This window comes from Vipera berus, assembly GCF_964194415.1.
Source record: "Vipera berus genome assembly, chromosome: Z".
Taxonomy (NCBI): Eukaryota; Metazoa; Chordata; class Lepidosauria; order Squamata; family Viperidae; genus Vipera; species Vipera berus.
Genome location: NC_138205.1, coordinates 84905177 through 84931355, shown reverse-complemented (window position 1 = coordinate 84931355; position 26179 = coordinate 84905177). Strand labels below are relative to the sequence as shown.

General features: G+C 36.9%; 1 protein-coding gene across 3 annotated transcripts in view; it reads right to left on the bottom strand.

Annotated features, from left to right (window-relative positions):
• Window positions 1-26179, bottom strand: part of SLC4A7 (solute carrier family 4 member 7) — a 110388-nt gene that overhangs the window by 18780 nt on the left and 65429 nt on the right. For all 3 annotated transcript variants that reach the window (XM_081344060.1, XM_081344058.1, XM_081344059.1), the window contains 8 exons: window positions 24223-24380; window positions 22786-22873; window positions 11600-11746; window positions 10696-10799; window positions 9362-9536; window positions 6486-6619; window positions 3406-3651; window positions 2828-2933 (listed from right to left, as the gene is read on the bottom strand). In XM_081344060.1, the coding sequence (XP_081200186.1) occupies window positions 2828-2933; window positions 3406-3651; window positions 6486-6619; window positions 9362-9536; window positions 10696-10799; window positions 11600-11746; window positions 22786-22873; window positions 24223-24380 (1158 nt within the window). The remainder of the gene's footprint in view (window positions 1-2827; window positions 2934-3405; window positions 3652-6485; window positions 6620-9361; window positions 9537-10695; window positions 10800-11599; window positions 11747-22785; window positions 22874-24222; window positions 24381-26179) is intronic.

Sequence of the window (26179 nt, the reverse complement as noted above, 5' to 3'; positions counted from 1 at the left end):
CCTATGTATGAAAATTGACATTTTACGGATTAGTAAAATGAGATGGACACTTTCAGTTAGGAAATCACAGTTTATTATTCAGAACATTAAAAACAAAGAAGAAAGCTTTTATAGTTAAGAAGGGTTTTACAAGAACAGTACTTTGCTACAATGCAATCTGTGACTAAATATTATTAATTAGACTTTGTGGATGACCACTTAAATGATAACTATACTATTTACGCTCCAAACACTGATATAGAAGAGATTTTATGTTCAAGTTCAGTTTGAAATTGACAAAACATGTCAAGCAAGACTGAAAGCTGTAAGGCCAAAGTTAGAAATATTAAAGAGGAAAATATAGTTGGGTTGCATAGTTTAGGGCAAGGCTTTTCAATCTTTTCATCCATTGTACCACTTTTAGGATATGGCAATATTCGAGTACCACCAGTCACCTAGCAAGGTGTCAAAAATTTGATGACCTCCACCCAAAAAAGAAAGAAAAAAGTAATAAAGTACAGGTAGTCCTTGACTTACAACAGTTCACTTAGTGACTGTTCAAAGTTACAACGGCTCATGACTTATGACCATTTTTCACACTTATGCAGCATCCCCAGGGTCTTGTGATTTACATTCAGTGCTTGGCAACTGATTCATATTATGACGGTCACAGTGTCCCAGTCAGGTGATCCCCTTTTGCAACCTTCTGACAAGCAACGTCCATGGGGGAAGCCAGATTCACTTAACAACCGTGTTACTAATTTAACAACTGCAGTGATTCACTTAACAAATGTGGCAAGAAGAGTCATAAAATGGGACAAAACTCAATTTCTCAATTAGCAACATAAATTTTGGGCTCAATTGTGGTTGTCGGTGGACAATTATCTGTACGCCCACTTACCATACTTTTAATGGGAAACTTGTGCCTGTTTCTCTGACATTAATCTTTTCACTCTTCTATCCCCTTCTCTCCTTCTGGTTGAGTCAAAGAAGCTGATAGGTGATTGCAGAGGCTTTGAAGGGGGGGTGCGGCTTCTGCACTTGAAGTGGGGGCATGGCGGGCATGTTGGGGTGTTATCCCACCAAGAGTCCCTAACTTTTAAATAGCTCTTGGGTGGCAACAGTTACCCACCAGGCTCAAGAGAAAGAGATGACAGCAATGCTAACTCCCAAAAATAAGGGGCTCGGAGGCAGCTACAAGCAGGGAGGCAGGAAGGAGAGGCAAAGAAAGGAAATCAAACCTGATTGACAAGGAGCATAGTAATCCTGCCCCTACTCCGCAGAGGCCAGATCCCCATCATCCCTGGCCCGGCAGGGGTCTTCCTGCCCCACCTTTGCAGACAAAGGGAGGCTCCAATGAGAAGGAGGAGGAAGAGGGTTTAACTAAGCTTAGCAACCAGAGTGGGGATCCCCCCCAAAAAAACGTTCCTCATGGGTAACCACCCAGCACGACCAAAAACATGTTGCAACCACCCAGCAGATGGAGAGGAATAAAAACCAACAGCCCCCGCCCCCGCCAATTCTCAACAGAAATGCTCATGACAACGAAAACCTCAGACAGGGCAAAGACCGCAGGCAGGTGGGTGTCTTGCTCATCTGGTGGCTTGGGGGGGAAGGGGGCAGATTTCCCCCTCCCCCAAAATGCCGCCCTCTCACGAAAGCACGATGAAAACGCCAAAAAACAATCAGGAAAAAAGGTTAAAACAGAAGAGTGTCTCTTCTGAACAAGAAAAAAAAGATCATATTAGCATCCAGCTCTTAGGGGTGGAATGGGGGATTATTATTTTTTTGCCTCATTTTGCTCTTTTAAAAACACCGCCCTCCCAACACCAGAAGCTGCAAACTCTAATAATAGTCAAGAGATAAATTGGGGGAAAAATGAAACTAAAATGAAATATGAAAAAACCTAAACTAATGACAACAAGTAGAACAACCAATCTTAAGAACTGATAATTTATCAAAAAGTTAGATAGTTTCTGTCTTTTAGGTCCAACTATTTACAATAAGGAAAGAAGCAAACAAGAAATATATCACAGATGGGCACTTGGTAGGGTAGCCATGAAGGTCTTGGAAAAGATAGCTAAATGCTGAGACATGTCTATACCTGCAAAGTTCAAAACAATCCAAGCAATGGCATTCCCTATAGAATGCTTTTGTTTCTGTGGAAGCAAAAGTTGCACTTTGATGAAATAGGACAGAAAGAATGCCTATGTTTTGAATTTTGGTGTTGAAAAAGATCCTGGGAATATTGTGAGAGCAAAGAAAAATAATTGTACTATTGAATAAATCAACCCAGAATTTTCACTCAAGGAACAAATAATCAAGTTCAGCTTATCCTACTTCAAACATATTATACAAAGCTCTGGTTCTGTAGAAAAAAAAGCTGTAAAACTGGAAAAGACAGATGAAAAGAGAACAAGAGGGCAACCAACAGCAAGGTACATGAATTCACTTGCAGGAGCAATGAGTGCAATATTGGAAGACCTAAAGATCAAGTTACTGTAGAGACAGATCATCTTGGGGATAAACTTTGTGACTGTTAACAGTGGACATTGACTTGATAGCTGATACAGAAGGTCCTCACCTTACCATCACAAATTGGGACTGGAATTTTGATCATTACATGATGCAATCATCAAATAAGATCGCATGTGGCTTCATCAATTTATGACTGCAGTCCCAGCATTGCCAGTTACCATTCAAATAAGTGCTGATGGTGGATGGGGGAGGCCTTGGGACAGGCTGAATGTTTCATACCTTCCCCAAGCCATATGTCAAATGCAATTTATTATTTCTTTTTTATCAGCTCTGCAATATGAAATTTTACATCACCTTTCAAGACATTCACCTTAACTGTGAAGTTGGTCCATGGTATGTTATCCAGAGAATCATAGTTTCTCATCCACAGCTCTAAAGTTTCATTACTGGGATTTGGAGGCTCAGCACATACACATCTAGCAAATTTAAAATTAAGCATTTTATACATTTTAACATTTATCCTCATATTTTAAAAACAGAATAATGGAAAATAAGAAAATTTGCTATGAAATAATGAAATGACCTAAATGACCTAAAACAGGAAATGCAGTGCAATTTCAAAACAAATTGTTTTAATAAAGAGCTAATGATAATAAATAGCTGATGATTCACTCTAAAAATAAACACTCATGTTCCTTTTCAATATTAGAAATAAAGGCAAAAAAGTGAAGAAAAGGAGTGGAATGAGGAATATCCAAACAAATAATTTAGAATATGCATTAAGAGTAATAATCAAGGAAACAATAGAACAAGAGAATAATTCTGCTGCATCTAAATTATTGTATTACTTTCTTCGATGAACTATCGGCTTAATCTGATTCTCAAAATTTCTAGGAAAGTTCAAAGAAAACAGTAAAAAAACATATTTTATGTAAAAATCACACGTACGAATACAATGTCAGCTTATCAAGATCATTGTGCATATTGAAAGGATATACTTCTCCCAAATGAAAGAGCTTTTCCAGTGCTTCATATATAAATATTATGCAAATCAGGGCAGCAAAAGCCTCTTCAGTAAATCGAGTAATGTAACACACAAGGCTGCTTGCATCAGTTGCTACTAACAAGATGCATAAAAATGATGTCCACAGACCAATACTGGTTCGTAAAGAAAGATAAGAAAGTTTATAATCCCTGTTGAAAAAGGCAACATAGAATCATATATTAGTAAAATGATTTATAAAAATGTTTTTCACTATTGTAATGCATTCTGTTACACACTAATGTTGACAAAGATACATATGCACACTCTACTATGTAGCATAATTTGAAGAGGACTGAATCCTCCCAAGCAAATAAACCTATTTATGGATCAGTAACAAACTTCAAAATACAGATTTTAATTCTATTTCAATAGAGTAAGCTACACTAGTTGTTTTGGTGTTTTTTTTAATCTTTGAATTTTTAATGACATTTCAACAACTGAAATAAAATAATTGGAAATTTTAAATTGTAAAGCTTTAAAATCAGGAATAGCAGATCTGTTGCACAAGCTGGTCTCAGGCATTACTGCTACCTTCTGAAAATGTGTGGCAATAAGAACTTTTTCAATGCTTATGCACCCTTAATTTCTGCACTCTTTTTAAGAGCTTCTTTATTAATTCTTTGGTATCAAATTAGGTCCAGAGTTAGTCTGGCACAAGTCAGCTTCATGTTTTTCCTCTCTCCTTCCTGGCCAAGGATACTGTGTTTCCCCAAAAAGAAGCACCAGGTCTTATTTTGGGGGGATATGTTACTCAACTCTGGCTCCGACAGCCCCACCCAGCAGGTCCACTTCTTCTGGGGCCAAAGGAGCAGCTTCATTCTGCAGCTGCATTCTGGCCTACACAGCCAAGTACCGAGCTATGAATTCAATCCATATCTTGGTCCTTGGTTGCAGAGTTCTTGCAGAACCAAGCTATGGATTGAACTCTGCAACCAAGGACCGAGATATGGATTGAATTCATAGCTCGGTATGCAAAAATTGGATTTTTGGGGCACTCATGGATACTATGCTAATTTTCCTGATTCACCTCCTCCCACCATATATAGCAGTGGTGATTTTGTATACTCACCCACTGACAAAGAAATGATCAGTCTATAATTTTAATGGTAGGTTTATTTTAACAGTGAGACACAATAAAAATGCAGAAAAATGCAGAAAAATGCATTTCAAAAAAGTTATAAATTGATTTGCAATTTAATGAGCAAAATAAGTATTTGACATGACTTAGTGCTTGGTGGCAAAACCCTTGTTGGCAGTCACAGAGGTCACACATTTCTTGTAGTTGGCCACCAGGTTTGCACACATCTCAGGAGGGATTTTGTCCCACTCCTCTTTGCAGATTCTCTCTACATCATTACATTTCTAAGCTGACATTTGGCAGTTCGAACCTTCAGCTCCCTCCACAGATTTTCTATGAGATTAAAGTCTGGAGACTAGCTATGCCACTCCAGGAACTTAATGTACTTCTTGAGCCACTCCTTTGGTGCCTTGGCCGTGTGTGTTGGGTTATTGTCATGCTAGAATACCCATCCATGCCCTGGCTGAGGGAAGGAGGTTCTCACCCAAGATTTCTTGGTACATGGCCCCATCATCCCTTTGATGCAGTGAAGTTGTCCTGTCCCCTTAGCAGAAAAGCACACCAAAGCATAATATTTCCACCTCCATGTTTGACGGTGGGGATAGTGTTCTTGGAGTCACAGGCAGCATTCCTCCTCCTCCTAACATTGCAAGTTGAGTTGATGCCATAGAGCTCAATTTTGGTCTCATCTGACTACAATACTTTCACTCTGAATCATTCACTTCAGACGGGCCTGTACATGTGGTTTCTTGAGCAAGGGGGCCTTGCGGGCGCTGCAGGATTCCAGTCCTTCACGGCGTAGTGTGTTACCAATTGTTTTCTTGGTGACTATGGTCCCAACTGCATTGAGATCATTGACAAGATCCTCCAATGTAGTTCTGGGCTGATTCCTCACCATTCTCATGATCATTAAAACTCCACAAGGTGAGATCTTGCATGGAGCCCCAGACCAAGGGAGACTGACAGTTATTTTGTGTTTCTCCCATTTGCGAATAAACGCACTTACTGTTGTCATCTTCTCACTAAGCTGCTTGGCAATGGTCTTGTAGCCCATTCCAGCCTTCTGTAGGTCTACAATCTTGTGCCTGACACCCTTGGACAGCTCTTTGGTCTTGGCAATGGTGGAAAGTTTGGAATCTGATTGCTTCTGTGGACTGATGTTTTTATACAGGTAACAAGCTGAGATTAGGAGCACTCCCTTTAAGACAGTGCTCCTAATCTCAGCTCGTTACCTGTATAAAGGACACCTGGGAGCCAGAAATCTTGCTGACTGTTAGGGGATCGAATACACATTTCACTCATTAAAATGCAAATCAATTTATAACTTTTTTGAAATGTGTTTTCTGGATTGTCTCTCACTGTTAAAATAAACTTATCATTAAAATTATAGACTGATCATTTTTTGTCAGTGGGCAAATGTACAAAATCAGCAGATCAAATAATTTTTCCCCTCACTGCAGGCCCCTGGTGTTAAAACAAATGTAATTCCATCTGCAATGTGATGCACTTTGGTTTTTAGTATTTATCTTTTGTTTAATTTGTTTTTCATATTTATTTTTTAAAAATATTATATCAGGATAAATACCTTGAAGAATTGCTAATAAGATGAAATCAAGAAGACAGTTTGTAAATTCACTCCTAGTGAATCAAAAATTAATATTTGATATGATGAACTAGTTTTGTTCTAGAACGCTTGCCTTATTTGCCCATAGTGACAACTCTAAAAGTGTTTAATGATGGAACCCTAAGGACAAAATTTTGATTTCTTGCTAAATTAAGTCATGCAAATATTTAATCTGTTTGAAACAAATTACAAACAGATTTCAGACACTATACCTAAATATGCCTTAAGAGAAACTGAAACTAGTAGAATGTTAAATTTTTGAGAATGAAAAATGTACTTACTTGCAAAATTTAAACAATATCTTTTCAAATACTAGTACTGGTCCAGTGCTGCCCAATATTGTCAAAGGTTGCCCAGAAAAAAGTGAATAGGCAACTCCAGTTAATGATGCTCCAAATAAAGACTCTATTGCACTCTGGAGAGAGGGAAAAAGAATCATGTGATTCACTGAAGATATTTTCATACATTAGTTAACAGCATCAACAATTAGAGTATTACAAATATTATTAGCCAAATACATTTTATGTTACATTAGTAATAAAGTGTTCAGTATGAAATAATCCCATTAAGGTATAAATTTATACAAAAACCTAAGGAAAGGTTATTCATTTTGGCACATTAAATGATAAAAAGGATGTTATAATACTTGTAACATACCAAATCTAATTAAAGTAGGAAAACAAGGATAACTTTTACTGTATAAAGAAAGCATGTTTGTAACAAACCTTTAACCAAGCTGAGCATGAGGCTTGTATTAAAACATGCAAATCATAGAACTGAAAAACTGACCAAATACAAAAGAGCAACGATGATTCAATATTTAGAAGAAATAAATTAACAGTAGAAATAATAAACAAATCAAATACTGTAGTTATCATACTATCCAGTAATGCACTTTCTCAATTACAGTGTTCCATAGATGCCCAGCAACTATCTCCCCTTTTATTTTCTATATAAGACAGGGAGTGAGAGGACTTAAAATTATATTTCTATGTATTTTAAAATACCAAAAGTAATTTAAAATATCCAAACAACCTCACATTTAATTACTTTGATTCACTGCATAGTATTAACATCAACAAAGACATTTTATGGGCAAATATAATACAAGTTGAAACTGTGTACACTAAAATAATCAATAATCACAAATATGTAAAGGTCAGTGGGATTAGATTGGGGGGGGGGCACAAGCAGCCCTTAGCATTTACAATCATACTTAAAAGGTACACACAATTTAGTCTGGGCTTATCAGTGAATTAACCTTAGGTATTCAGATCAAATATATTGCAGAAATGACAGCTTTGGAGATACAAGAAAATCATCTGTACTCAAGACATGTTTCTTAAGTTATTATGTTTAAACACAAAAGTGCAAGAACTAATGTACTCATGCACATCAAGCCACTGAAGGCAGCAAACAACTCCAGACAGCTAGAAAATACAGTATAAGGTATTTTTAAATGTACATTAAAAAAGGACATTTTAAAAGTCAGTAGCTTGATGACATACAGTCTAACTACTATTTAGCAACAAATTATGCTAAATATCATCATTTTAGCTAGAGGAAGTAAGCTATGTATGATAGCCACAGACATTGGACATCATATTAACCAGGTCATATTATAGTATAGAAAACTAGCTCTTTTATAAGGAAGTAGAAGGCAGAATTTTTGTGAGTTTTTGAAACCAGAATAATATAACATATACATCTAAAGGTGTCCAGGTATATAACAAATTTAGGAAAATTCAAAGTACTGATATTGTGCTAGACAGCAAAGTTAACTTTTCAATATATATGAAAATAAGTTTAAGGACTACAAGGACGTATATTTTAAATAATGTAATGAGCAGAACCAAATTTTATACCCTCTTTGCGAATTTGAAATGTATCCATTAAGCAAATGTGTTAATTAAGCTGTATGGAAGATGACCATAACTAAGTGGTCCTCTGTTTTGCTCCCCAAATGTGAAAAGTCCTATAGCCAAAATTCTTCTATATGGCTGGCAAATTTTATCAAAGCAAACTGAGAATGTTCTAGAGATTATAAAAATGCAATTCAGGACAACATATGACTCAAAATCCATAGGTTTTTCCACCCTGTGCATAGAAGAATACATTGATACTGCATATTATATGCCATAACACCTTCAAAAAGTAGTTTCACAACTGCCAGTTACAAACTAAAATGCTGAGCATGAGTAATTTATATTCAGTTATTCCATTAATTTATATATTCAGTTAATTCATTAATTTGAAAGCTAGGATAAACCAGCTGTTATTATGGCTGATACACTTGAAATTATCATGAAAATATAATAGTTGACCAAACTTGTTAGTTAACATTCAAATTTTCTTTAGAAATATATTTTTTCTCTGGCAAAAGAAAACAAATATTTTAAAATCAAACTAGGTATTGCATACATGCATTCAAATCCAATTATTTCTTTAGAGTAAATCAGATTTAAGAGAATTGTTCTGTGTGGAGAACCTGTAAGAAAGGATGTTTTATCATTTTTCTGCTATCTTTTCTCCACTGCTATATCCCCAGAAACATTCAAGCTGGACTTGGGTAGGTGGGGAAGGAAAGATAGTGATAAATGGTTTTCACACCAAATGAAATATGATAGGGAAATTCATGATAGAGAAAAGATAAATAATTCTCATATCTCTTTTTGAAACAGTTTTTTCTCTAACAAAAAGATTAATTTGAATTTTGTTACATGCATGTGTGCATGACATTTAGTTTAACTCAGAATGCTGAATTTTTATTTACAAAACATTTTAAAAGCATGTTTTTATTTTATTATTTCACAAAAGAAACAAGATCTCTGAATTAGCATTCTTGAATATATTATGAAAATGTAACAAACATTTTTTCCCATTAGGTTAAGGCCTTTTAAAAACATACACAATGAAAGTTGTTTCTCGGACCATGAAACAGATTCATCAAGGCAGGATAATTTTTACCTTAACTGTGCATCTCCTCCTGGTCTCCATTTTTTCCACATATTTGAGAAACATGTATTATTGGGCAGGGCTAGTCAAAAGGATGTTGATAAAAGTCTTCAAATAAAAGTAGAAATAAAGGAGACAAATGAACACAGTCACTTGCCTCTGAAAAGCTAAAATCCTGGCTACTACCATTCTTTGTACTCACTATTCTGCCTTCTGTAGCTTCTCCAAGGAGCCCTCCAAAAGTGATTACAGGAGACATACAGGCACAGTATAGGAAAAGAATCGAGGCCAGACACTGCAGACTTAATGCATCCTTGAAGTCACTCAAGAAAAAAGATGTTTTCCTTTTGATGTCAAGTATCAAACCACCAAAAAGCCTAAATAGGTGAGATGAAACTCATCAAACTGTACTCTATAGGACTCCAGAATGTTTAAAACTATGGGACACACAAGACTGACAGTGCAGATTTTTAGCATAAATTAGCCTTATATTCCAAACCTATTGACAATACAGATGCAAACATTCCAATTTCATCTATACATTCTCAGCTGAGTGAACTGATATTCTGGTTTATGTATTTTAATGGTAAAGTATCTATTGTTAGTCTCTGGGGGTTGTCTTAAATGAAAACATTTTCAGGTCATCAATTTCTGCATTCAGTACCAGGTTTTGTGCATGTACGCTGGTTGCGGTGAATAGTAATATATGCTTTGAGTAATTTTAAAATCAACTTACATACAATCCTGGTATTTAATATTAACTATATTTTTAAAGATATAGGAAGCTAGCTGCAAGTATTTGTAAGCATTGTTTCATTGTTTATAAGATATTGGAAAAATTAATTTGGTGATTATAAAGTATTCTTTGAAAAAGAAGTTTAATTTTTAAAAAAGCTGAGTTACAATGTCCATTATTTTTATGTTTATAATTGAGAATGAAAAACAAAACAAAACAGATATTCATCCTGAGGAAGATGAAGAACTTTTGAGAGAAACTGAAATCTAAAATCTTCCATTTGTCAGGGTTATCTCTCCTTTAATAATGGTATTTAATTAAATTTTAGCCCATATTTAAATTTTAGGCAACCATATCTTCAAAAGGATTTTCCATATGAAGACACTTACATTTCAATAGAATTTAGCTTAATAAAGATATTAGCCTTTTTCTTTTTTCTGTTGTAACTGCAAAGATTGGGAGCTTACAGGATATCTGTACTATTTTCACATGTGAGAAATCTTTATAAGTGCTCTTTACTGCAATATTTTGAATATCTAGCTTTGTACAAGCAATTTTTGACTTCAAACTATTTTTATCTTCATAATCTGGTTTCAGACGTTGTTTTAAAACTTCGCTATAGTCCCTGGAGCCTATTAAAGAATACTTCTACTGTATTAAGAGACTAAAATAGACTATTAGCTGGGAATCAAGCATATTTATGTAGAAAATTTTAATCCATGGCATCTTATAAATTTTTAAAGCAACAGTAATTTAGATTTTACACTGATATTGTTATAACTGAAGTAAATTCTACACACCTTCCAGTTCTCTGTAGTTCAGGTCCAGCATGATGACCTTCTTCGTTAAGGGGTTCTCCAGGAGAAGCAGCTCCATTTGGAAATTTAGGAATCTTCCTCTTCTCCTGTTTTTAACATTAATCTGTCAAATGATTTTTGCCTTTAAATCATGATAAAGTTATTATTCTTTGTATTTGTTCTTTAGTAGCTTGTTTAAAATTATGTTTTATCTAATTAATGTAGCAAAGCTATCAATGTATGATTTGAGGAAGGCTTTTGTTTTTCAGCCAGCTTGTCCCAGCATATAACAATAATTAGGAATCAGAAGAAATAACTAGTCCACAGTCAATGATCCAAGGAAAACTAGAAGCTGGGTCTCCCATTACTAGTCCAGCATTTTAGCTACTACACTATGTTCACTCTCAAAGTCATACTGCAGTAACAAGCATAATTTCAAGCCATCTTCTTCACATCTATATTAGTTTTCCAGACTAACTATTTAATAGTGTTCTTCCAAACCAGAGTTGTATTTTTAACATGCTAATCTAAAATTAACTCTCTACTCAGAAATAATTTCCAATAATTAACACACTACTGTATTAATAATAGCTTGTTTAAATCAATCGTAACTAGACTATCTAAGTTAGGTATAGTGAATATATCAAACTGTGGATCTGTCATAAATTATATGTGATAGCCACTCCTATTCACTAAATTGTCTAAAAGCTGTAAAATAATTTCTTCCTTTCTTTTTGCTTTTGAATCTTTTTATAGGATAAAAACAATACTATGAATTTGATCTCACCATGTCATCACCTTGTTACTTCATTGCAAATTTATTTTTCAGGTTTGTGATACAATCTTACTCAAACTTACCATACCATTATGCATTTTTAAAGGACTCTTCATTTGAAGAGAAACTTACCTGAGAAGGAACGCTCTTGGGTGGTTCAATTCTTATTGAAGGATCCCACTCGCCTGGAGGAAGAACAGTCACTTGATCCAAAAATTCATCTATTCCAGATAGTAGATCATTTCTGTCTTTGGCTTTATAAGCAACATCATGGAAAACCTTTTAAAAAACAGCATATAAATATATATTTGTATTTCATTTTTTGACATTACAGAACTCTTTACTAAGAAGTACTAAACATGACTAATATAGCTGAAAGACCAAAATGAAGAATTAGTTTAATAAATCTAGATTAAAGTATTAACTTATAAACACATTGGGTTTTCTGAATGAGGCTTCTATCATTGGCTGGACCCACTTTGCCTCTGGCCATCCACCTCAGCCCATTTATAGCCAGCTTTCCTCCTCTACTGGCCCTCCCCCGGCCATTTTCCTTAGCCAATGGGCTCCTAGCCCTCACTCTTCAGCTCAGCCCATTCGCCCAAGCAGTCTTTGTCCTGGGTGTTTTGCTCCTCAAGACAAAAAGCCGCATTATATGAAAGATGATTCATACTGTCTTCAATAATTGTTCAACTGCTATAGATTTAAAAGCGTAAAGGAAGAATCTATAATGTATGCAAATCTCAAGGAGAAAGCATCCTGCAAGTAATTTCTAAAACCAAATTTTGTTAATATTCTTTCTAAAACACGGTTTAACTGTTGCAGGTACTGCTTACTTGCAAATAATATGAAATGTACAGACAATAAATAATCTAATAACACTGTGACAACTTATTTGGCATATTCCACACATTCTGAACAACTTTTATAATTATAATCGGCAATAATGGTGTAAATTCCATGAACAGTTTGATATAGCAATGTAAAGGTGGAGCTATCACTGATGAAGAATCTTTTTTAAAAACAAGGACTTTGCTGGGCATTATTACTAAAACAATATAGTAATTTGATATTTACAGGCTTTAATCATCTTGAATAAGATGGCTGAACAGATAAAGGTATACGGCCAAGTTATAAGAAAACGGGCAATCAAATTCTATACACTTAGTATTACTTTTATTAGTATTATTAGTACTCACATAACTAACTATAAGAGCTAAAATTTCAACTTACTATTTACTACTTGCTGTTATCCTATTTCCAAAATCTGCCTTACTATGAAGTTGAAGGAAAGAATTGAATATCCATTTCTGAACAAATGTTTAAATTAATTTTATTTGTGAACAACTGTTTGGGTAAATGTTGACAATGTGTGTATAAACATGCACAGATGGACCAGATGGATTACACCCCAAGGTTCTCAAGGAACTGGCAAATGTGATCTCAGAACCACTGAACTATATTTTTCAAAGATCCAGGAGCATCGGGGAAGTATCAGAGGACTGGAAAAGGGCTGATATAGTTCAAAACAACAGCTTCTCAAAAGAAACCAGCATGGCTGCATAAAGAGCTCTCTGATAAATTGAAAGATAAAAAGGACAAGTATAAAAAGTAGAAAGAGAGGCACATAATAAGGCAGAATATCAGCATATAGCCCATGCCTGCAAAGATGAAGTGAGGAAAGCTAAGGCACAAAATGAACTAAGGCTTGCAACAAAAGTCAAAAATAACAAAAAAAGCTTCTTTCAACCCGTAAAAAAACAAGAAAAAAGTTAAGGAAACGGTTGGTCCATTAGTGGGGGAAAGTGGCAAGAAGGTGACAAGCAACAGGGAGCAAGAATAATTATTTAACTCGTTTTTGCATCTGTCTTCACACAAAGGGGAAAAACAGTCCAACCTATCAAAAACAATGCCATAAAAACAGAATAGAAACACAACTTAAAATAGGTAAGAAAATGGTAATGTGCAGCCTAAATGAGTTCAAATCACCAGGACCAGATAGATTACACCCCAAGATTCTGAAGGAACTGGCAGATATGATCTCAGAGCCACTAACCTATATTTTTCAAATATCTGAAGCACTGGGGAACTACCAGAGGACTGGAAAAGAGCTGATGTAGTTCCCATCTTCAAAAAAGGAGAAAAAAATAGATCCAGGAAACTACAGACCTATCAGCCTGACCTCAATACCTGGGAAGATTCTGGAAAAGGTAATAAAACAATGAATCAGTGAATATTTAGAGGCAAACAAAGTGATAACCAAAAGCCAACATGGGTTTGTCAAAAACAGATCATGCCAGACAAATCTTATTGTATTCTTTGACAAGATGGAAAAATTAGTGGACCAGAGAAATGCTGTGGATTTAATTTACTTGGATTTCAGTAAGGCATTTGATAAAGTAGACCACAACCTACTAATTGATAAGATAGAAAAACTGTGGATTAGACAGCATCACCACCAGATGGTTTCATAATTGGGTGACCAACTACACTCAATATGTAGTTCTTAATGGAACTGCACCTACATGGAGGGACATATGCAGTGGGGTACCCAAGCCTGTTTTAGGCCCAATACTCTTCAACATCTTCATCAATTATTTGGATGAGGGGATAGATGGAGAATTCATCTAGCTGGCAGGAATATCTAACACTCCAAAATCATTTACAGTAAATATGAGCCAGCAGTGTGCCGCAGCTGCCAAAATTAATCAGCAGAACAATCCAGAAGTTGTGAATGTTCCAACAATGGAAGTTTTTAAGAGGAGATTGGACAACCATTTGTCTGAAGTGGTATAGGGTTTTCTGCCTGAGCAGGGGGTTGGACTAGATGACCTCCAAGGTCCCTTCCAACTATTCTGTTCTGTTCTGTTCCGTTCCATTCCATTCCTTCGGTAAATTGCTTGTACTATTTTTAACTAAAATAGTTATTTTTGCAATCCACATCTTCACAGGTTTCATTACATACCAACCCCAAAGATGCACAGGTAGTCCTTAATTTCCATAGCCATTGAGATCAGAATTTCCTTTGTTGGATGATATGGTCATAAGGCACAACCAATCACTTAGTGACAGCAATCTCAGCAGTCCTAGTCACCTTTGTTAACAAAATCCTACAATTTTTGGTGAGACAACTTCCTCTGCCTTCTCATAATCAATTAAGTGGGGAAGCCAGCATGAAGTTGCAAGTCCCAGAAAGCTTGTAAGCAGGCTGGCAAGCAGATAAGTGGATGCTGCCAAGTGGGAGAAGATGAAAGAGGTTTGTGAGGTAGGTACAGCAAGGCTTGGGGAGGGTTGTGTGAGTCTCAAGGAGGGTACTGAGAACTGTGGCAAGGGTTGGGGAGGGTGAACAAGGAAGTGAGGGATGGACAATGGACCCTTTTTCTGGATTGGTTAAAAAAGACAGAAAAAACTGGAAAGAGATGGTCCCATAGGTAAACTGGCCCCAACCCAAGAACATAAAATTACTACCACTTAAATTACACCAGAAACAAACTGGAAGCCAATACAACAGTAGTGTCACATGCTAAATAACTGGCACCATTAACTATCCAGACTGCCACATTTTGAACCAGCTGAAGCTTCAAAATGCTCTTCACCAGCAATCCCGTGTAGAGCACAGTGTAATTATCCAATTGAGAAGTCACAAGTACATATTAATTTGTTTGGAAGCCATCCAGATCCATCAAGGAATCAACTGCAAAACTGGATTAAGTACTAAATAGTAAAAAATAAGTTGTTACTGCCAAATTAAATGACAATATTTTATAGTCCCAGACACACCCATCACATTTCATGAGAGATTACTATTTAAAGATTGTACAAATAATACTTAATGGTTAACACTTAAATATAATCAAAAATATTTAATTTCATATATGCTTAATATAAAAATTGTTAAACACAAAGAAAAACACACAGTTAATGTTAAAATCCCCTTCATGGATTACTGCCTTGTTGTGGCGAAGGGGCTTGTGTAATTCAATGAAGCTATGAGCTATGCTGTGCAGGGCCATCCAAGATGGAAAGGTCATAGCAGAGAGTTCTGACAAAACGTGATCCACTAGAGAAGGAAATGGCAACCCACTCCAGTATCTTTGCCATGAAAACCCTATGGACAGTACCAAAAGGCAAAATGATATGACGCTGGAAGATAAGCCCCTCAGGTCGGAAGGTGTCCAATATGCTACTGGGGAAAAGCAGAGGGCTAGTACTAGTAGCGCCAGAAAGAATGAAGCGACTGGGCCAAAGCTGAAAGGACGCTCAGCTGTGGATGTATCTGGTGGTGAAAGGAAAGTCCGATGTAAAGATTTTTTCTCCATAGGAACCTGGAATGTAAGATCCATGAATCAAGGAAAGCTGGACATGGTCAAACAAGAGATGACAAGACTGAACATCGACATCTTAGGAATCAGCAAACTAAAATGGAGAGGAATGGGTGAATTTAATTCAGATGACCATCAGGTATACTACTGCGGGCAAGAATTCCTCAGAAGAAATGGAGTAGCCTTCATAGTCAATAAAAGAGTAAGAAAAGAAATACTGGGATACAATCCCCAAAATGACAGAATGATCTCAGTTCGAATCCAAGGCAAACCATTCAATATCACAGTAGTCCAAGTCTATGCCCCAACCACCGGTGCTGAAGAGGATGAAATTGACCGGTTCTATGAAGCCCTACAGCACCTTATAGAACTAACACCCAAAAATGATGTCCTTATCATCATGGGGGATTGGAATGCTAAAGTAGGAAGCCAAAAGATAATCGGAATAACAGGCAAGTTTGGCCTTGGAGTACAAAATGAAGCAGGGCACAGACTGATAGAATTTTGTCAAGAGAATACGATGGTCATAGCAAACACTCTTTTCCAACAACCCAAGAGATGGCTCTACACATGGACATCACTAGACGGTCAACACAGAAATCAGACTGACTACGTGCTCTGCAGCCAAAGATGGACAAGCTCTATACAGTCAGTAAAAACAAGACCAAAAGCTGACTGTGGCTCAGACCATGAGCTCCTCGTTGCAAAGTTTAGGCTTAAACTGAAGAAAGTAGGGAAAAGCACTAGGCCACTCAGGTATGAATTAAGTCATATCCCTGTTGAATATACAGTAGAGGTGACAAATAGATGTAAGAAATTAGATCTGATAGACAGAGTGCCTGAAGAACTATGGACAGAGGTTCGCAACATTGTACAAGAGGTAGCAACCAAAACCATCCCAAAGAAAAAGAAATGCAAGAAAGCAAAATGGCTGTCTGAGGAAGCTTTGCAAATAGCTGAGGAAAGGAGGGAAGAGAAAGGCAAGGCAGGAAAAAAAAGATATGCCCAATTGAATGTAGAATTCCAGAGAATAGCTAGAAGAGATAAGAATGCCTTCTTAAATGAACAGTGCAAAGAAATAGAAGAAAACAATAGAATAGCGAGGACCAGAGATCTCTTCAAGAAAATTGGAGAGATGAAGGGAACGTTTCATGCAAAAATGGGCATGATAAAGGACCAAAATGGCAGGGACCTAACAGAGGCAGAAGAGATTAAGAAGAGGTGGCAAAATTACACAGAAGAACTATACAAGAATGAGCTTAACGTCCCTGATAACCACAATGAGGTGGTCACTGACTTTGAGCCAGACATCCTAGAATGTGAAGTGAAATGGGCCTTAGAAAAACTGAGCAACAACAAAGCTAGTGGGGGTGACAGTATTCCAGCTGAGCTATTCAAAACCTTAAAAGATGATGCAGTAAAAGTGCTACACTCAATTTGCCAGCAAATTTGGAAAACTCAACAGTGGCCACAATAATGGAAAAGAACAGTTTATATTACAATTCCAAAGAAAGACAGTGCCAAAGAATGTTCAAACTATCGCACCATTGCACTCATTTCACATGCTAGTAAAGTTATGCTTAAAATCCTACAAGCTAGACTCCAGCAGTATGTAGATCGAGAATTACCAGAAATACAGGCAGGATTTCGAAGAGGCAGAGGAACTAGAGATCAAATTGCCAACATACGCTGGATCATGGAGAAAGCTAGGGAGTTCCAGAAAAACATCTACTTCTGCTTCATTGACTATGCTAAAGCCTTTGATTGGGTGTGTTGTGTAGCAGGTTCTTTGATGCAGGAATGAAGACGAGGTAAATGAGTACAGGAAAACTCATGGTTTATTTCGTGCAGAATCTGAACTGGGGAAATGGCTGCAACTAGCCGCAATATATAGTCTAGCCCCTAGGCGGCAGCCAATAGGTTTGAAGCAACCATTGCCACCTAGGGATAGCCAATAGTAGCACTGGAGACTTGTACTCTGGGTTGCTGGAGAGCCATTAGCTGCTCCAGCAACCCACGTGGTATTATTAATGAGCCCAGTACATAACACCCCTCCCCTCTTAGATCAGACAATATTAACACAAGTTAGTCTTAATGCAATTATCAAGACGCATTATCAAAACAAACTTAAATAATAGTAATAGAAAAAAACCCATATAGGTTACAATGTTATTAAACAACGTCTGAATGAATAGGCTTCATTGACAGCACACTAGACAGTTACATCATAGCACCTGAATGAATATGCCTTCATTGAAAGTACGCCAGTTAACATCATAACGCTAGTTTCTGTAGTACACTGGCAAGCTGCAATACAACAATATTATAGCTCTTTATTTTACAACGTAATCAGCAAGATATGAAGGAGGCTTGTGTACCCTAGTGGAACATCTCGGAGTTCCAGTCACTTTGTGATGTACCAGCTTACCCAGTGGGCTGGGTAGACCTGTGTCCTTGGTGCTCCTGAGTCAAGGGGATTGATGCTCTCTGGCTGGCCTCTCCAGGTTGGCCCACCCCACAGTCAGACTGATCAGCAGAGTAGGCACAGCGGTTGCTGAAATCCGATTAGCTTGCTCATTCAGGGGATCCATGTTGCATTCCTGGACTCCCCACTTCTCCCTCTGGTTCCTCCTCAGTTATGAAGTAAAAGTAGAGTAGAAAATCTGCCAATCTATGATGCCAGTCACCTGTTACAATGCGCTTGAGTGATTCCTTTGTCCTCACCATGCGTTCAGCTTGACCATTAGAAGATGGGTGAAAAGGCGCAGACGTTGCATGTCTGATGATATTAGCTCTAAGGAAGGCCTGAAATTCAGCAGCAGTGAATTGTCTGAAACTAACTAACATTGTCTGAAACTAAGACATCTGGCAGCCCATGTGTGGCAAACAGTTTTCTTAGCACCTGGATGGTCCTAGCAGTAGTCATGTTAGGAACTGGAATTACTTCCAGCCATTTGGAATGGCTATCCACTACTATAAGGAAGAGCTGTCCCTGAAAGGGCCCAGCGTAGTCTATGTGAATCCTAGACCAGGGAGTGTGTGTTTCCTCCCACCTGTGAGTCAGGATCGTGTGAGCCACAGCTGTGGCCTCATCAACCGGAATTGCTGATAGGCCTATGCTAAATCAACTTTAGCAAAAATAGTACCCCCTTGCAAGGAGGCTAAAATGTGGTTGACAACTGGGACCAGGTAAGCGTGTTGCTTGAAGGCTTTATTTAGAGTGCATTTATAGTCAGTGCAAATGCGAATTTCTACGTTGGCTTTAACTGGAGTGACTATAGGAGTTTCCCACTCCCCACCATCAACAGGCTGTAAAATGCCCTGTTCTACAAGCTTATTAAAGGCAAAGGGGACCCTCAAGGCTTAACCCTGATTGGAACTAGCTTAAATGAGATAGGTGGGCCTGTGTATGTTCCTAGGGCTGAATCAAAAACATCTGCATAGTCCTCGCATACTGATGCAAGGTCTGCATCAAACCAATCGAGTCCAATGAGACTCGTTCTTTGGCCCCCTACTACTATGACATCCAGGTGCCCAAAAAACCCCTTAAATTTTACCGTCAAAGTGGCTTCTCCCTTACCTTTAACTTGAACATTTTGAAAGTCAGTTAGGATTATGTCTGAGGGCCTTAGTTTGGCCCAATTGTTACTGCGCCTACACACGAAGTTAAAAGTGTCTTGAGAAATAATTGAGACTGCAGAGCCAGAGTCCAATTCCATCTTACATGGAACTCCTTGTAGCTCTACCAGTGGTCTGAGTTTAGGTTTGAGGGGCCGTCGGGCCCGTGCAGCACATGCTTCTACGGCTTCTGAAAAACCCCACACTAACCATTCCCTGGGCCCCAGTACCTCTCCTAGTCGGTTCTTGTGACTGGTGTTTGGGTGGCCAGTTTCTCTGGCGGGCTCTGCAAACCACTGCGATGTGGCCTGTCCTTGCGCAAGCTCTGCACATGGCTGATTGGAATCTGCAATCGGCGCGAAAATAGTTGCTGCCGCACCCTTTACATCTAGGTAACAGAACTGCCTTGTAAGTGTTCTCTCGCTGCTGGCTGTTGAGGTGTTGCGTGTTGGGTTGCTTTTGGAGTCTGTTGATTTCAGGCTCTTCTTCCTCAGAAGATTCTTCAGTGCGTTCGGTGTCCTCATGGTGGACTGATTCTTCATGCTTTGTCATTTTGGTGGGCTGTACTGTTTGAACTGCGCCCCCGGCGGCTTCATCAGCCATTACTTTGTCTTGTGCTTCTGAAAATGTTAAGTTTGGTCTGGCAGAGTCTCTGCTGAAGCGTTCGGTCCCGTAGGCCGCGGACGAGCCGGTCTCATAGTGGATCTTCTAAGTTTGAAAATTTGCAAAGGCATGCGGCCTGCCTCAGGCCCGCTACAAATTCTGAAGCTGATTCAGAAGAGCCTCTTGTTGCGAGTGAAGAAGGAGAGTGCAAAACTTGGGTTGAAACTTAATATTAAGAAAACCAAGATCATGGCATCCGGCCCTCTCAATTCCTGGCAAATAGATGGGGAAGAAATGGAGGTAGTAACAGATTTTATTTTCCTGGGCTCCAAGATCACTGCAGATGGGGACTGTAGGCAAGAAAATAAAAGACGTTTGCTCCTGGGGAAGAAAGCCATGGCAAATCTAGACAGCCCACTAAAAAGCAGACATCACCCTGTCAACAAAAGTGCGTATAGTCAAGGCTATGGTCTTCCCAGTTGCAATGTATGGCAGTGAAAGTTGGACCATAAGAAAGGCTGAGCGCCAAAGAATTGAAGCCTTTGAACTATGGTGCTGGAGAAGACTCCTGCGAGTCCCTTGGACTGCAAGGCGATCAAACCGGTCAGTCCTAGAGGAGATCAACCCTGACTGCTCTTTAGAAGGCCAGATCCTTAAATACTTTGGCCACCTAATGAGAAGGAAGGAATCACTGGAGAAGAGCCTCATGCTGGGAAAGATTGAGGGCAATAGAAGAAAGGGATGACAGAGAATGAAGTGGCTGGATGGAGTCACTGAAGTAGTAGGCGTGAGCTTAAATGGACTCCAGAAGATGGTAGAGGACAGGAAGGCCTGGAGGAATGTTGTCCATAGGGTCGCGATGGGTCAGACATGACTTCGCAGCTAACAACGTTAAAATTAACACATTATAGTTAACTTTAAAATTAACATAATTATAACATTTCATTAGTTTCATTAGACTAGTGCCGCTCCTAGTTTATATAATATTTTTATTTTTATATTTCTTTTGAAGTTATCTATATATTTTCACTAGATAACTTCTGACCTGTTGAGTCATCCTTTTTAGAAATATTTCCTTACCATACCATTTTTCAATGCCTTCAGCAATGACAACCTTTAGTATATTGCCTTCACTGGATGTGATGGGATACATTCAGAAATGTATATGCCTTGAAAATCATCCATGTTGAACTGTATAGTGCAGTCAAACATCAGCACAGGAAAAATTTATTACATTTTACATTATGTCATGAAGTGTTTTATGACAACATTTACTTCATAAAATATTTTATAAAATTAGCCAAATTTCGATTTCAATAGGTGTCATAGATTCCAGATTTTGGATACATTAAGTTATCCCATTTGAGGTACCTTGGTTCAAAAATTGTTATCCTCTGATGATCTGTTTCACCCAGTTAAAGGTTACAGGAACAAAAATTTTAGTAGTATATACATTCAGCTTACATTTTTTTGTGTGTTTTACTCTATATTCGCCAGAGACTTTCAAGTATTGGGCAGTTTTTTAATGAATTAATTTTAATAAATAAATAATAGAAATGATGCAATGAGGAGTATAATAGATTAATTCCCAAGTCCAAAGAACAAAGTAGTTGTGTTGCACTGGGAAAATGGAGGAACAATGGCAACTTATAAAGGCAAAATTGGAGCAAGTAGATAGATTCGGGTAGAATTGATGGACTGTTCAGATCTGCTAGTAGAAAAGTAATGAATAGTAATTTATCTTGCAAGAATTAATACTTGTCCAAAAAACAGGAAAATAACTATTCATTATAGCATACTTCTGCTCATTTATATAAAAAGCATTTAAAACCTATGTGTGAGAAAAGGCAGGATAAGGTCAAGAATTAATGGATATTGAACAATGCACTTAATATGAAATGAAAATTACTAGAAGAAAATACTTCAAGGTGATTTGGGCATATAGTCAAATGACACACATTGCAGAGCAAAACAATAAAAATGAATTAGTTAAATGAAAGGGAAGACTAAAAACAAAAGAAAAAGACATGTACAAAGAAGTTCATGGATGTTATAGAAAAATGGTTAGTTCACATGGGCAAAGATATAGACAGATATGAAAAACAGCATTGATATAAACTACATACAGGTAGTCCTCAACTTACAATAGTTCATTTAGTGACTGAAGTTACAACAGAACTGAAAGTGACTTATGATCATTGCAGCATTCCCATGGTCATGTGATCAAAATTCAGATGCTTGGCAACTGAATCATATTTATAACAGTTGCAATGTACTGTGATCATGTGATCACCTTTTACAACCTTCTGAGAAGCGAAGTCAATGGGGAAGCCAGATAACTTAACAACTGTGTTATTAACAATTGCAGTGATTCATTTATCAAATGTGACAAGAAAGGTTGTAAAATGGGGCAAAACTCATTCAACAACTATCTCACTTAGCAACAGAATTTTTTGGGAACTATGTATAATTCAATTTCTTTTCTTATTATATTATTTTAATTTAACATCCCAAAAATGAGGGATATCCAGCTGCTTCTCCCAATACCAACAAAGAAGTTGAGATGACTAAAATGGAGAAACACAGATAGGACCTCATCTCTGCACGTGCCAGAGAAAGGCATAATGTATATGCACATGAGAATGTATTTATAAATATGTGTGCATAAGATGATATACTCTACAATTATAAATTTAAGTTAATTATAAAAATGCATATTGACTTCAGCCTATTTTAAATTATTTTGGGGGGTATATAGTAAATGGCAGTACTCACATCATCAGTCATGAGTGTTGCTATTGATCGACCAATTTCATGATACTGAGGTGCTTTACCTGCTGGTCCCAGCAACAGAAAAAGGAAACTGTGGAATTATGAAAATGGATTGCAAGGTCAAATATTATAGCAGGAATTCAATAATATCCGTCAATGACAACTAGAATTTTTACTATTGAATAATAGCACATATAACAACAACAACAAGAAGAATGTTTTTGACTACAATGAGTACAATGGATTGGAAATTTCTTAATCCAATGTTACTGGATGGTAATGACACTATACTTTTTCATCTAGAAAATTTGCCAAACATTTTATGTAATTCACACTGGTCTAATTCATTTTCCCTTCTATTAAAATAACAATATAGTTATCAGAATTTATCTTAAAATTATTACAAAATTCTATTTTGCCTTTACTGGCAAGACAAGAGAGGATAAAATTGGCATTCCAAATTTTTTAGATCAAAATAAACATTACTTTTGTAATATATTGTCTCATTTTAATATGCATTTGAAATATCTTAGAAGATAATTAGCCTTAAAATGGGAGTTGCAAAAATATGAGACAAACTGATTATTACTTATACATGATGATTGTCACAATCAAATATTCATACTCAAATCTCAGAACCTATCATTGAAACTTGGACAGCAATTAGTCAGTGAAACTTTGACACTGAGATTAGCAGAGCAGCAGGAGAGGACTAACCCAGATCTATTTAATTTAGTGTCTGATCCAGTACAATGCCCCTTTGGCTTTAATGTCCCAAAGAAAATCTGGGCAGTGGTCAGCCAGATTTGAATCAACTGTGGCAGGTGCCAATATTGGAAATATAAATGGGAGCTGGTTGATAATCCTGACTATAACTATGGGAACATCCCACAAACTTTACCATATTGTGATGAAATGCCCCCTCAGAAGGTTCTCTGGATCCCTACATGAAATACATCATCTACAGGGCAATATTGCTCAATGACTAAACATCTTAGACATCTGGCCATAGGAGTAGCCACCCCAGTATCTGCTCATACATAATTTGATTTTATTCATAATTTAATCAGCATTTGTGTTTGTATTTTTAAATTGGTATATTTTAAATTGGTACAGTTTGATACACGTTTCATACGTTGTTTTGGTGAATGTTTATGCATTATGCTGTATTCTGTTATGCCATACGAAATACTAATAATAATCTGAAAGTTATTTTAAGTTCAATTTTCTGCATTTGCCACTAAATCATAAGTATGAACTATGAAGTTAGAGAGATTTTAAACCAACATAAGATAAAATCTGCATACAAGATTTTAAACCAGCATGATAAACCCACAACAGACAGCAGCCTCTTTTTTCTTTCTAAGAAAAAGAATATTGCTTCACATAATATATTAAAAATAATACAGAGAGCTTTATTACATTATATTTTTATTTTACCGTGTAGGAACAGGAACCTCTGTGAGACCAGTGAGAAGCACAGCTGGAGACAGCCTCACAAATGCAATAATTGGTCTCTCCAAAAAATCCACTTCTCCAACAAGCACATTTGATGCCTCTGCACCTATTGGAATCTTCCTCATAAAGTTCATATCCACCTATTTTCAAAGAATAATTAATAGTATATTAAAGTATTCTAAAGCATTTTGAAACTGACATTTACAAATAAGTGACAGGTTGCAAGCAAAATATACTGTATTATTACAGCGTATACATACGTTATGAAGTTTAATAACAATTTAATTTAACCATACATACAAATACTTTTTTCATAACTATGTCAAAATATACAATCACAAAAACTTACTAAAATTATATCTTGGGAATAAAAGTGTTTTATATTAAATAACTACAAATTCCACTAAATCAAAGTAATTATATACACAATTGCTTCATTTTATAAATTCAATATAAAAAAATATTTATGGAAAATTAATTCTTTATATAGTAGGGTTGTTCAAATTACCCATGAAACTGTGTATATAATTATAAAAATTCACCAACATAATATATAGCATTGTACAAACTATTGGCTCACATAAAGACAAAAACACAAAAATCACTGAAACCAACACACCAGTTACACAGCTATCTAGTGAAAAAAAACCACTTACAGCTGGCCTCTTGAGTCCCACACCAAGTGTGCCACAACTACAGTGCCAGGAGGCAGAATCCTGCCCAACAGGAGACAAGGCAGGTGCAGAGAAGAACAGGCCAAGTAAACATATAAAAACTTGACAGAGGAGCTAGAATAATGGCATTTGCCATGATTAAACTATTATATATATATTTGTTTTGTTAAGAGAACTTTTAAGTAAAATTACATCATTTTTCTGAATTATATATTGGAACCAAAACATTGAAAGGAGCAATACTATATTATAAATTATACAAATAATAACTTTATTACAGGTTAGCATCATTTACACTAAAGCAGTGGTCCTCAACCTTTTTGGCATTAGGGACCAATTTCATGGAAAACAATTTTTCCACAAAGGAGGAGTGATGGTTTCAGTTTTGTTCACTCGCCTGCTACTCAACTCCAGCTGTATGGCCCAGTTCCTAACAGGCCACAAACCTGGAGTACCTCCAGTACTCCAAGGGTTGTAGACCTCTGCACTAAAGGAAGCAATTCTCTGTAGATAATTCAATAAAAAGGGAAAGATATGGGTTTTAATTCTGTACTTGGGCCTTCAACCAACATTTACAGTTCTAAATGCACTTTATTCATATTATACCTGGAAATCACACTGTTACCTGAGGTACTCCATATAGGATTCTGTATGTACATCTAGAATGGGCCCATGTCTCTGCTACAGCAGCGTTTTAATGACATGATAAGGACTCTTCTATAAATCTTATAGCCCATTATACTGAATGTAAAAGTAAATTATCTTAGTCTTATACAACAATATGCAGGTAGTCCTTGACTTACAAATATTCATTCAGAGACTGTTTGAAATAACAATGGCACTGAATGAAGGGACATATAACCAGTGCTAAGTCATGGGTGTTGCTGTGCTTCCATAGCCACATAATCGTGATCTGGGCTCTTGGCAACCCATTCACATTTACAATGGGTTACCAAGCCCTCTGCAATCATGTTATCACCATTTGCAAATCATCAGGGAAGCTGACAGTGTTAGGTCACAAGCTGCTTTCTTTCTCTCTTTTTCTCTAGGGCAGCAACATCTTTCTTTATCTTTATTAGACTTATATACCGCCCTACTCCTGTAGGACTAACATGCTGTATAGTGCACCTCCTATCTGTCCTGTCCCAGCTAGAGAAAAGAACTTCTATTTTTTTAGCTCATTCCAAGGAGTAGAGCAGCTGCCTACCCCTTTTCAGGAAGAAGTTCTCTCACTCTGTTCAACCTTCCCATGTGACTGCTTAGTA